The 13,134-nt window shown below is 37.5% G+C and overlaps 1 protein-coding gene across 1 annotated transcript in view; it reads right to left on the bottom strand.

Annotated features, from left to right (window-relative positions):
* Nucleotides 1-13,134, bottom strand: part of LOC140172692 (phospholipid-transporting ATPase ABCA3-like) — a 69,811-nt gene that overhangs the window by 49,316 nt on the left and 7,361 nt on the right. The window contains 7 exon segments of the mRNA XM_072195823.1: nucleotides 725-835; nucleotides 1,349-1,502; nucleotides 3,142-3,292; nucleotides 6,375-6,494; nucleotides 6,903-7,034; nucleotides 9,523-9,554; nucleotides 10,308-10,381. Of these exon segments, the coding sequence (XP_072051924.1) occupies nucleotides 725-835; nucleotides 1,349-1,502; nucleotides 3,142-3,292; nucleotides 6,375-6,494; nucleotides 6,903-7,034; nucleotides 9,523-9,554; nucleotides 10,308-10,381 (774 nt within the window).

Raw genomic sequence — 13,134 nt, 5'->3', positions numbered from 1 at the left:
TTTCTTTCTTACTCCCTCCTTCCTTCTTTCTTTCTTATTTCTTTCCTTCTTTCTTTCTCTCTTCCTTTCTTTCTCTCTTTCTTTCTTTTATTCTTTCTTTTAAAGTGATAAAGCTTTTTATGTCTTTCCTTTTCTTTTCCTTCCTTCCTTTCTTTCTTCCTTCATTCTCTCTTTCTTTCTCTCTTTCTTTTATTCTTTCTTTCTCTCTTTCTTTCTTTCTTTTATTCTTTCTTTCTTTCATTTTTTCTTTTATTCTCTTTTTTTCTCTCTCTCCATCTTGTTTCACACTTACTTCTCCTGCTATCCTGGCTCTCAGATTTTGGTCATCAGTCGTTTTTGCTTACATATCCTTCTCTGTTTTGAACTTTGTATCGTTTTAAATTATACATTCTTTTGCATAAATTCATAGTATAAACTGCCCTATTGTAATTGATTTGCTCTCTTTTGGGTCCATGGCTCCGATAAGCTGCGAGTTTCTCCACCGCCTCTAGCATCCATCATATTTGCTTGTAACATTGGGCTATATTCCACTGGAGACATATGCCCTTCAGCTTCCACACAAGGGGTGTAGATTTCAAATGGAGTCACCCATTCAGGTAACCCCATATTGAAATTTACACTCCCTGAGTAGAAGATTGTTATGGTCATGTCTTCCATATAGGGGGTCTATTAATTTCAATTAGACTAACCTATCTGCAAACTCAATTCTGTGTATGTTACTTACCTTCGTAATGGTGCCGGCTGTATAGATAAAAGCGTAAATAAACATAGATGATAAAAGGGATCCAAGCATCTCCAGAAATGCATCCACTTTATAGGCTGGGAATGGAAGTTGCTATTGGGAAGAGAGAAGTAAAAAATGATTAGAATTGGAAACTAAAATAAAAAAGACTAATAATTTGTGTCCGACGATTAACTCCTCACAGCCTGTGATTGGTTAGTAGCATGTAAAAGAAACATTGATTCATCATCTGGTCTCTTTTTTTTTACAGAACATAAAAATATGCAGTCAATCTCTTATACAAGATCGACATACCACCACACACTTGACTGGGCATTGAGTATGTGTCATATGTGACTGACTTCATTTGCACAAATGAGATGCTTATCCTATAGACCACTCATCACAGGCGAGGGACTGGTCTATCGATATGATTGAATGAACCACTACACTGTTCAATGGCTTTCTTGTACTATATGAAATGTGGTGGGCAATTTAAAATGCATGGGCCCTGAGCAAGGGCAAAGAACAATGGAAATTGCCATAATTTGTGTGCATACTGCAGGGCAATGACGCCACATGTCAAGTGGTCTATAGTATATTATTACTCCACAATCTTTGTCCTACCTGTAATGATACTTGCAAACTGAATGCCTGTAAGGCTGCAGGACTCTCGCCTACATCTTCCCAGTTGTCCCATCCAATAGATTTTGCCACCTGCATCAGGGCTATGCTGGTATCAACGGCATGCTGGATGCCTAAGAAACGAGATGTGTAAACACTAAAAGGGGTAGAAAATAACAAAGGCAAGAGACCATTGTGAGCTATGGTTAAGATGATAGATCAAAAAGCTTCACTGACATATGTCTTATTGCTTAAACGCAGATTTATATCATTTTGTCATATGAGGTCAAGGAAGTTACATAATGCAATAGCTGCCTTTAGCCATTTAAAATTTGTAGCACTGTAAAGGTGTCAAGTCTATGACTACTTGAGATGCTTAATTCCAGAAGCAATTTGAGTTACCTAACCTAACACCGGACACTGCTAGCTACTGCTTTTTGATATCGGAAGTTAAAGAAGGAGCATATAGCACTTAGGCTTACTGCGTCACCACATCACCAGGGATACATGCATGTGTCGTGGCTATCATTGTGGTATACTTTGGTATTTATGGGCGTTAGGGTTAGCATATGCCTCAATCTAGGAAATTACATGTTAACTAACCCTAACACCAGACACTACTTTTTGCTATAGGAAGTTAAAGAAGGAACAAAAAAGGAGAGAAGATGAACAAAGAAGTCACTTGGTACCCCCGGGATTCAAACCTTAGACCCCTCGCATGTCAAGCACACGATCACCAGCCGGCAGACGCACAGATTACGCTGGCTCGGCCAGCGATTCCCAGAGCATATAGCACTTAGGCTGATTGCGTCATTGCATCACCTGGGATTCATGCATGCGCCATACTCATCGTGGTATTTTGTGGTATTTATGGATGTTAATGAACAATCTCAAAACCCAGTGCCTCATCATGGGTTAAATATTTGTCAAGTTTTTGGATCATTCCTCTACAAATGTAATTTTCAATATCTAACATGTGATAGCCATTGCATGACTTTTTTTGCACTAACACTACACAATTTTGTAGATACCAAATACTTCCATTACTATTTGAATAAGCTCACAGCTAGTGAGGGGGTGATAGAGTTACGCAATCTAATAATCAGATATCGGTAGGCCTATATTTTTAGAGAATAGATTGGTTTTAGGTAAAAAGAAGCTACGTTTTTGCTATGCAAAAAATGCGTAGGCCTATAGAGGTTGTAATATGGGTGGTTCTGAAGAAATTCCAACCAAAAGGCCATTTATTCCATATAGGAAAAGAGACACTTGAGTTTCTCTATTTTTGAGAAACCATAGAAAGCCATCGTAGGACACGTTTCGATTAATGGTGATCAAGACTTAGTTGATATTTTCATTAATCTCATCAGCTACATTTTGCTCAGCTTAATTTTTAGCTCACCTAGTATTTTGGTATTGTTCACGGTAGACAATTAAATCTGCATAGCTATATAACTTAGGTCTAAAATGCCTAACTTTTTGACATTGGCAATTTGGTCCATTTTTAGTGACAGAGTTTGTTTTTTAAATGGAACACACAATGTCTATATGAATTTGTCCTGTTCACTCAAGCTTCATTGTAAGCGTGACTTGTTTTCGGGTCAGAAAAAGCTTTTTTAATATATCAGAATAACAACAAAAACGCAACCCTATTTTTTCAGATTTTAGGGTCGGTTGAAAAAGGCAATACAATACAAGGCCTAGTACCCAACAACAACAACAACAACAACAACAACAACAACAACAACAACAACAACAACAACAACAACAACAACAACAACATTCTCATATCTTACGTATAATCTGGACCAGGCATCTGAAATTCTGGATATATCCTGTCCGTTTGCCATGTCTCCCAAGGGAGGTCATGAGGCAGACGTATCGAATAACTAATGTTCGGGGGGAAAGTTTCGTAATTGACACCCTCTGGCAGGTAGAAAACAACCGCTGTTAGGGAAAAATAAAGTAAAGAGATCAATGAGTTTGAAGTAAGCATGCTTATCCACTGTTACACTGAGATTTCCTCCTTGGCCGGTATTGGGCTATTCCATTTAAAATCCACACTACCCCTGTGGAAGATTGTGGAAATATCTGCCTCAGAGGGAGTATGAATTTTAAATAGAATTAGCACATTCCAACTCTATTTGAAACTCACACTCCCTCTGTGAAAGATTCAGGTTGAATCTTTCTCAGAGGATGTGTGGAATTCATATGGAGCTGCCTAATGTGTTCCATTCTATTTGAAATTCATATTCCCCATGTGGAAGATATTTCCAAAATCTTCCACAGGGGGAGTGTGGATTTCAACTTGAATAGCCCATTCACAAACACAACCACATAGGCCTACTTATCTTTGATTTTAAACATGCAGACTATATATACTGGGTGTCCCAAAGAAAGGTTACATGTAGGTTTTTGAAAATAATCTAAGTTAATGTTAACAAATATAAATGACCTTTTACTGATAATCTATGCACCCTCTACTTATACCATAAATTCTTGAGCAAGCTGTTTACCATGTTTATGTGACATATTATACAACAAGACGTTTACTGTACGCACATATACCCGCACGGATCATCATTTGGCGGGTCGTTTGAGTAGGACCAGTCATAGCAAGGCAGATGCAGTAGCCTATAATTATTCCGTTGAGCAGTTTTTATTCCAGAATTTAGTCAGAAAATGAACAATATTCTTACAGTACAGGCCTATAACACAGCAGCAAGTTCATCTCAACAAAACTCAAACAAATCCTAAATGCATATTAACTTCATTTTGTTGGTGGCAAGAGATACGGTGTGCAGAAATGCCCTCACCAAAAAGGTGTTCCTCTGTAATGACCATCTTTGTTTATTGTTACCACAAAGAGTGTGCAATATTTAATTTGTCAATATGGTTCTTTAGAGCGATAAGTTCAACCATGAAAAAAAATAGATACAAAGTAGGCTAATAAGAAAAAAAGGTGTCCTTGTGTTCAATGTTTTGATGGTTGTCACTCTTGACATCCCTGTCATCTTGCGCTCAAAAGTTAACTTGCGTTTAAGATACGGAGACAAGAGACAATTACAAGAAGTGTTTTTTGTACCATCGCAAAATGCGGTTCATTTTCTACATGTAACCTTTTTATGGGACACCTTGTACAAACATGTCTTATTCTCATCTATTGTGATTTAACTTGTTCCATCTTTGGGTGGAGTGTGTGTATGGGTTGCGTGTACTCCTCTGGATGTACCCAGCAACTGTGGACATTCACTGTTTCTAGATGGTGTTTCTAGATTTAAAACAGCACAAGAATAATTATGTTATCCACAGTTGCCAGTGTAGGGTCAGTCCACCATGTTTTTGATATCCACATTTGCCGGTGCTTACACATAGGGATGTTTGTACATGTGTACGGCAAGTTATGTGGTCTGTAATTCTATATTGAATTTAATATAATTATACTGTATTGCATGATATTGTTGCAGTATTTTAATTTTGTATTTTGTATTTTGGAGAGAAACTAGGCCTGTGATTTGGTGAAATGAAATTTTGCTGATTTTGTACATTTCCTTAAAATACAAATCCAAGTCCGTGAAATTTTCATGCATGTGAACATCATTTCATGCATTACAGTATCAAGTGATGTTGCACTTATTCATCAAATGTTATCCACACTGTATGTGAGCACAGGATTGGGCTTTAATTTTCAACCTAAATTTTTATGTGAATTCCCAGGTCAGAAATTTGATGAAAAAATAGGGACAGCAGTCTTCTATAGGTGACCCCGGAGGTGACGTCACAAGCCGTTGACCTCCGTTGACAACAAATCCGATTCAGAAGTCAAATTTGTAGTTTTCTGAGGTTTGTCCCTTTTCAAAAATACTACCATTTCTATAACTTCTCGACATGGGGCCTCCAGCCAACAACAAAAATAAAGACTCTCCTCTACATGTGTTCAGCTTCACATAAAATGCAATTTTGCCAAGTATTTAACCTTTATTTTACCGAAATCGGCCCGGAAATTAGCTCGATTCGAGGTCAAAACAAAATGTAAACAGACTGAACAGCTCTGCTATAAGTCTTCAACTAGTTGCACTGCTCCACGGCCTATTGTGGGTTGAAAAGCGTAAGTGCGCTGTAGCGTCATGTAAAATAAGTACCCGGATAGCCGGGGTCACCTATAGGTCATCCGAAGATATGAGACAATTTTTTTTTTTTATTTGCAGCCTATTTGACCTCAAATAACCTATGACTTTTGATTTTTTTTTTCATGCCATGCAACTTAGTGAAATGATTAAATATTTGGCAATGTTCTTGTTTGTAATTTTTTTTATTTGTCTTCTTCGTATGTAATTTAGAACCGAACTGAGTTAACTGTACTCAATAATCTTTACTATAATGTAGTTAATTAGACACACAGTGTTGTGACTCAGACATGTTCTTATGAGTCCACACCACCAAATCACACCACCAAGGTAAATGGCTGGTAAAAAATCAGTGTTTTTATTGTGAGAACCACACCAGGGTTGATTTAATGGTAAAAAGTTAGAAAAAGAAGGCTGATGTGCCTATTTTTTGTAATAGCTGTACTTTGTGGATGGTTTTCTTATCATCTAAGTATAAAAAGATTACATTTGTCACAATTCTGAAATTTGAGGCACGTTTTTTTTTTTTTTTCGCCAGATGACGTCGCTACATAGATTCAGTGTGCTGTAAGATTGACAGGATGTACATAGTTTTCGACGCGTCACTGCGAAAAATCAAGCCGCTTACCTACCCAATATGTGTTGGTTATATGGTAGAAGATATCATAAACATTAGGTAACATGGTGTTTTGAATGAACCAGGGAGGTTTAACAATGAGAAAACGACAAATTCCTCCATACCTTTAAACAAATAAATGAATAGAAACTCTATTTGGTGGCGTGGAACCTTGATTCTTGAGTGCCGTTTCACACAGGGTTGACATCCTATCTTAGATAAGTTAGATACATACGGTTGACATCCTGATACATGTATATCAGAGGGTGTAAGACACTACATTTACCTCCATAATAGTCTTCCTGGTTTTCTGATGCTGTCATGGCCATTTCATCTGCTGAAGCAAACACAGTGTCTGATACACCAATAGGGATCTGTGCTGCTGCTACCTGTATGAGCACTCGAGCTGAAAAATCAAATTTACGAATCTTCAATTTTCAACATTTCTCTACTTTTTCATTTATAACATTCGGCCGAAGCCAGGCTAATCCCAATAGTGCTCAGAGGCTACTAAATTTAAGGGACGTCATCCGGATATGACGGGACAGGGATATGGGAAGAGGTCCGATTTTAGATGCAGGAGGAAAACCGGAGCACCGGAGAAAAACCTGTGAGGACGAGCATGGATCGGCAACCAAACTCACATGTGGCGCAGCGGGGAATTGAACCCGGGCCACAGTGGTGAGAAGCGAGTGAGAAGACCATTAAACTAACCCGCCCTCCCCGCATCCCTTATATTTGCACACAAAAAAAATCATAAATTTCTGAACCCAGCTAGATTTGGACCACACACCTTTAAAATCATTATACTTACTGAAGTCGTTTTGTGGGAAATAAGTAAGGCCAGGACAGTCTGATGTCTGATTGACAATACATGATTGTATTACTTCTGGGTCAAAATGTCTGAATGACTCAAACTTGTCCTCAAATCCTGGTGTAAATGTTGCTGAAAAGAGAGAGAAAAGTGTGTTAAAGCCATAATGTACAGTCTTATATTATGAAATTGGATTTATTTTTGTTCAAATATGATTTTTTTTTGGGCATATTTGTAATGTATACACATGTCCTAACTTGCACCCAAATGGATTCAGCTAAATTTGATGTGTTTTTCAGGTCAATAGAGCAATTTGCATAATGTTGTACGTATTCAGACATTAAAACTACCCATCAATAGAATTCCATGTTAAACAGCCAAAATAGCTTGTGATGTTTTTTTCACTTAACCTTGTTATTTTGGCTTAAAATGGACAGAAACCTTTCCTGACACTTATTACTAAAATTATTTCAGCATTTTCAGCATAAATAAAATAAAATAAAGAATAACAAAATTAAAATTTGATAGAAATTGTACATTATGGCTTCAACTTCAAGGCCCCATGAAATGAAGAAGTTGTAATGCCATTTCTGCCTGACAAAAAAAAACCCTGACAATTTGGAGTCACATCTAATTTTTTTTCCTTCCATATTTGAATTTCCATATTTTTGGTATAAAATGCACAACACGTTTTTCCTGTTTGTAATTCATACTGCATTAGTATATTCCAAACACAAGCCTATCTGACAAACTGCATCATTTACCATCCTTACTCAATCAAGTATGGTAAATTGCAAAAGTAGTTCAGCTGACTTGCACACAGCACTGCTGTCAATTACCACATAAATAATTTGTAGGGAACTTGCATTTTTTAATTGTCCGTGGCAATTTATTTATAATTGACTGACTTATCCTGATTTAGAGCTCTAAGGTGGAATATAACTTATAAGGAAATTTCTAGAAAAATTGGAAATGCTCTGATCAAATTATGTCTTTATAGTTTGAAGCAAATCGGATATAAATTTTTTTATAACGCATCAATTTAGATTTTCTTTGTGTCTCATATTGCCTAGCCACCCGCTAATTTGCATAATTAATGAACTAATTTGCATAAATATCACTTGCTTTCTACTTCACGCCTTTAAAAAAAATTGAGTGTCTTGTTTTGGAACATATTTTGTTTGCCAGAGGTCCGTTAAAAAGGGGTCGGATCGAGGGTCAGAACAAATCGTAAGTTTATACATGGAATAATATGAACACATTGATCTACTACTAATGCCTGTCTATTCTGTGTTTTACAGGAGATGCTATGAGACTGCTAATGCCTTCATTGGTGTGTTATCAAAACAGTTATCACCAAGCAATCACAGCTGCATTGTCTCAAGTAATGTAGGCAATTTAATGCAGAACAACATGTCCTCCTATTGGAAAATGTCCAGGAAGATATATAGATTGCCTCGAATCTCTTACAATAATTATGTACAACTAGAGCACCTACAGCAGTGTTAGATGCTGTATAGCTGTTATAGCATCTTTGTTTCTTTATACCAGTATATGTACGTATTTACAAGGAAATTGGACCAACATAGAAATTCTTTTCTTGTTGATTTCACCCCCCAAACGCCCAGGCGGCCTGACTTTATTGTCGGGCAGGTAAATTTTTAACAGTACCCGCCCGCCTGGCGGGTAAAAAATTGAGGCTGATTAAACTGGTAATATCGCAACCCTCAGCTGAGCCACCCGAGCATTACACCGTCATATTCATCATATATGTGACCTGCTACCATGAAATCAGCGTAAAGTCGACGCGACTTTATACTCATTTTGTTGAGTTGGTAGTTTCGAGATATTTGGTATGACTAAGTTGATGTTCTTTGTTTGCCGCCACCTGTACAAGCCAGTAGTATTATCCTTCGTGAATGGCCCATTGTGCCCCCATTCACAAAGGACATATACTTAGTGGCTTTAACAGGTGAGTGAACACCAACGCAGTAGCCAGGGCGTTTTAAGTGACTAACGCCTTGCGACTTTAGCTGATTTCGTGGTAGCAGGTCACATATTATGTATCATTACAAAACTTACATGACTATGAGACTGACAGACACGTAATATGATATCATTGACATATGTTTTCAATGTGAAAGTGATATCTTCCTAATCTCATGCATCAATAAATCGAATGATCGCAACACGGTCAGAGTAAGTTATATTTTTTGTGAAAATCATGCTTTTTAACAGTGCATGTATACTCTGATTCAGGTAAATGTTTCGGGCTGGCAACATTTCTGTTTTATGAGTTACCTTTACCACTGGCTAGTGCATGGCCAAAAAAGTTAAAGTACACCCCTGGGCAAACCTGTCTCAAAAATCACTACAACTTAACCCCATGAGAGCTACCTGCCGATTGGCCAAAATTAATATTGTTGAACCAATCAAGGAGGATATTGATAAGATCATCTGAAAATGCAAGTTTGACCATGAATAGTTTAAAGCCTGGCAATTGAAATGAGCATTTCAAGTTATTAACCAATCAGAAATGCTGTTAGATGACCAGTAATGTCCAGGGGGTTAAAATATAATAGATAATCTACTTTAATACTATAAAATTCTTTATACTTACTATAACATTCTTTATGAACCTTTATTGCAAATCTGTTGGAAGAAATAATGAAAAAATATGATAATTTAACCTGAGACTAATAACACAAACAAAGCCTTCTGTACATGTTTATTTTTGTATGATATTTCAATTTTTTTAAATAATTTGTTATTATGTATTGAGACATATGCCAGGCAATTGATTGCATTCAATAATTTAATTACAAAATCAGTTGCAAGATCACATGATGAAATAAAAGATGTCACATGGACATATTAAACTTCGCATAAGTCAACCAAGTGACAATGTCATGAATTATATGATGCCACACACCTTCATCATTGATTACTATAGATTATTGATAGATATGGGCAGGGTTGGCAAACCAGGGGTACTCAAGTTTGGTTTGGGTAGGGGTGTGCCACTGAGAATTTGAAAGTGGACTCATCAATTTACCAAGAAATTTGGACCCACTAAAAGTCAAAATTTCAGCTAAATTTAACACAAATTGCATGTTTTAGTTTTTACAACTTTGGCTACAGTGAGGCAAAATTGGACTATTTTCCAGAAAAATTGAGAAAATTTTGAAAAAGGACCCATTTATATACCAAAATTGGCCTAGAAAAGGGAGTCATTGATACCAAAAGGCTGAAAATACTACCCTTGTTTGCAGCATATCCACCTGTGGTCATTTGTAGTACCCCTCCCCCTGGACTTTTTCATCCCTAGCTGCTCTACCTTTCTCCCTCTCTTTAACTTCTCTCTCAAACAGATGTGCCTTGATTTTTCATACACTAATTCCTTACCTTCCTAGTAGTAGAAGACAAGCAAACAAAAATGGAAGCAAAATTTCAAATGTTGTCCCTATTGGGCGTCGGATCTGAAAAAACAATCATAACATTCTTATCAGTGTGAGTGATCCTAATTCATAGACACAATTTAATTAGACAATCACACAATTTTGGGTCTCATCTATAGGCCGAAGACGACCCTACATCACCCTTAAGTATTGATAACACGTAACATTTCTCTCATTTTAGAATAAAACAAAATTCTTAGAAGATTCTGTAGTAAAGCCAAATCCGCCAAAAAATGTACACAATGTAAAGAAAGCAGCAAGTTTAAAAAGCCCCCACCTTGGCTCACTTTTTGAAACTTGGTCCCATTTTGAACATCAACAACAAATAAGTATTGCCAATATCTGATCAATATGTCCCTAGCGTGCCCTAGCATCAAGTTACAAGCAGTTAAAGCCATATTATAACATAAATTGCTGAGGAAGACGCCCTCACTGAATTTTTAAAATTCCGTTTTTTACACGATTAAATTGTATTTTATTAAACCAATATAGGCTACCCTGCAAAAATCAAGACTCTAGGTGCTGTAGTTTTGTCAAAATCCGAGATTTTGAATATAACGCCGGAACCGGCGCTTTATTATTACGATAAAATTATTAGTCGAACGCATACGATGTTCATAACACACAGTACGTTACACGGCGTGCGGAGGCGGTGATATCGTCGTACTACAACATGACCGAAGGAGTAGTGCGTATTGGCGACATGTGCGCTGGTAGTAAATTTGCAATTTTCTTTGCTTTGCCGTAGTTGTTCGGCTCAAAAATAAAAGGGATATATCTGACAGTAAAAGCTAACATTTTATGGCAAAGAAATGCTAATCTATTTTGTTTGAAAATGTTATAATATGGCTTTAACTTGAAGGCAACATTGTCGCTAGCAGTAGCCATGACTGAATGCTGATAGCGATTGTGAAAATGCTACCAACATTTGACTACTAGCAATTTTATTATTATTAAACTTGAAGGCATTCAACTTTGTCACTAGCCACAACTGAAAGTTGGGAGCGATTGTGAAAATACTACCAGTGTTTGCTAACAATTTTCATATTGCATGCTGTGAAATTTGTGAAATGATCAGTCCAATTGAAGCCATTCATGGACACGTTTTTACTATTAGGCCCTATTACCGGATGTCCAAAATAGTAGCAAAAATGGCCACTGATTTACCCATATACACAGTGTCTGAGGAAGGTTGGAAAATTTTGCAGAAGTTGGAAAATTTTGACACAAAACTATACAGAACAGTACATCAGGCCACCATATCCAATCACCTAAACAAGTTTGATATAATATTGGATGGCTGAGCATGATACCTTAACATATCGGATGAGTCATAAAAATATCGGACAAGCCAACGGCGAGTTCGATATTTGTATGACGAATCCAATATGTTATGGTATCATGCGAAATAAGCCATCCAATATTATCATTATTAGGTTTTCTTACCTCCTAATAACCCTGAAAACATAATAATGAAGTTGATCGGTTATTGCGTTTAAGCTGCAGAGTGGATTAATGAAATTTAGGCAAAATGTAGGCAAAATATGCAAATAAGCTCATTAATATTAAATTACCACGATTATGAGCAATTATTTAACTTTTTATCTTCTCTTTTTCTCCATTTCTCTTCTTTCTCCTTTTTCCCCTTTCTCTTCTCTCCTCCCCCTCCCTGTAATCTGCACCTGATGTAAATTGTGTCCTGAATTAATTGTGTACAAAATTGTATAAATCAGCAGTATACCCTGGGGGGGGGTAAAATTTCCAAATGGCTTGCCAAAAATCGCTTGCCCCCTCCCCCCTCTCGGCCCACCAAAAATTCTTTGCCCCCCCCCCTGCACATCACATGCCAAATTTTTGGGATCCCAATTTACACACCATAAATGGTCTTGATACATGTTGCGAGCGGAAAATTTGCATATTTAAAAGCGTTTTCCTAAGCCTTTTTAGAATGTTTTATTTAAAAGGCGCCCCATGAATGTGTGCCAAAATTGCTTGCCCCCCCCTCGGCTTGCCAAAATTGCTTCCCCTTTCGGCTCGCCAAAATTTCTTGCCCCTCCAATTTTACCCTCCCCAGGGCTCATAATTATTGCACAGCCCCTTAGTTTCTATAGTAACTGCAATGGAAACCATAATGGATGTATACGATTTTCTAATTTAACATGAATCACACCAATATAGCTAGTACATTTATATAAGCACTAGTGCACCTGCAGCTGTGAGAGCCCTGATGCTGTGAGAGCACTGGCATGATAGCAATACTGTTTGACCCCAGATGACCTATGACCTCGGTGTAATTTTTTCATGCTCCCCTCATACGAAGGATTCCACCTATCAAGTTTAAGCCCAATAGGGCAAAGTTGAAATTTAGCCCCTACATGACCTTTGACCTCAATTTTGTTTTGCGCATATATTCCCCTCATATCAAGGATTCCACCCACCAAGTTTGAGCCCGATAGGACGTTTGAAATCCATGACCTTTGACCTCGGATGACCTCCATATCATGTTTTTCATGCTCCACTCATACGAAGGTTTGGACCCACCAAGTTTGAGCCAGATCGGACAAAGTTTGAAATTTGACCCCTCCGTAATGACCTTTGACCTCGGTTGACCTCGATTTTATTTCAGGCATTACATTCCCCTCCTATCAAGGAGTCGACCCACCAAGTTTGGGCTCGATCAGACAAAGTTTGAAAGTTTGACCTTTGACCTTGACCTCCGATGACCTTTGAAACTACCCGGTAAACAGCGCCCGCCCGATACCCATCTATGTGTG

Source organism: Amphiura filiformis, chromosome 16 (assembly GCF_039555335.1).
Source record: "Amphiura filiformis chromosome 16, Afil_fr2py, whole genome shotgun sequence".
In the NCBI taxonomy this organism is placed as follows: Eukaryota; Metazoa; Echinodermata; class Ophiuroidea; order Amphilepidida; family Amphiuridae; genus Amphiura; species Amphiura filiformis.
This window is presented reverse-complemented; position numbering and strand designations above follow the sequence as displayed.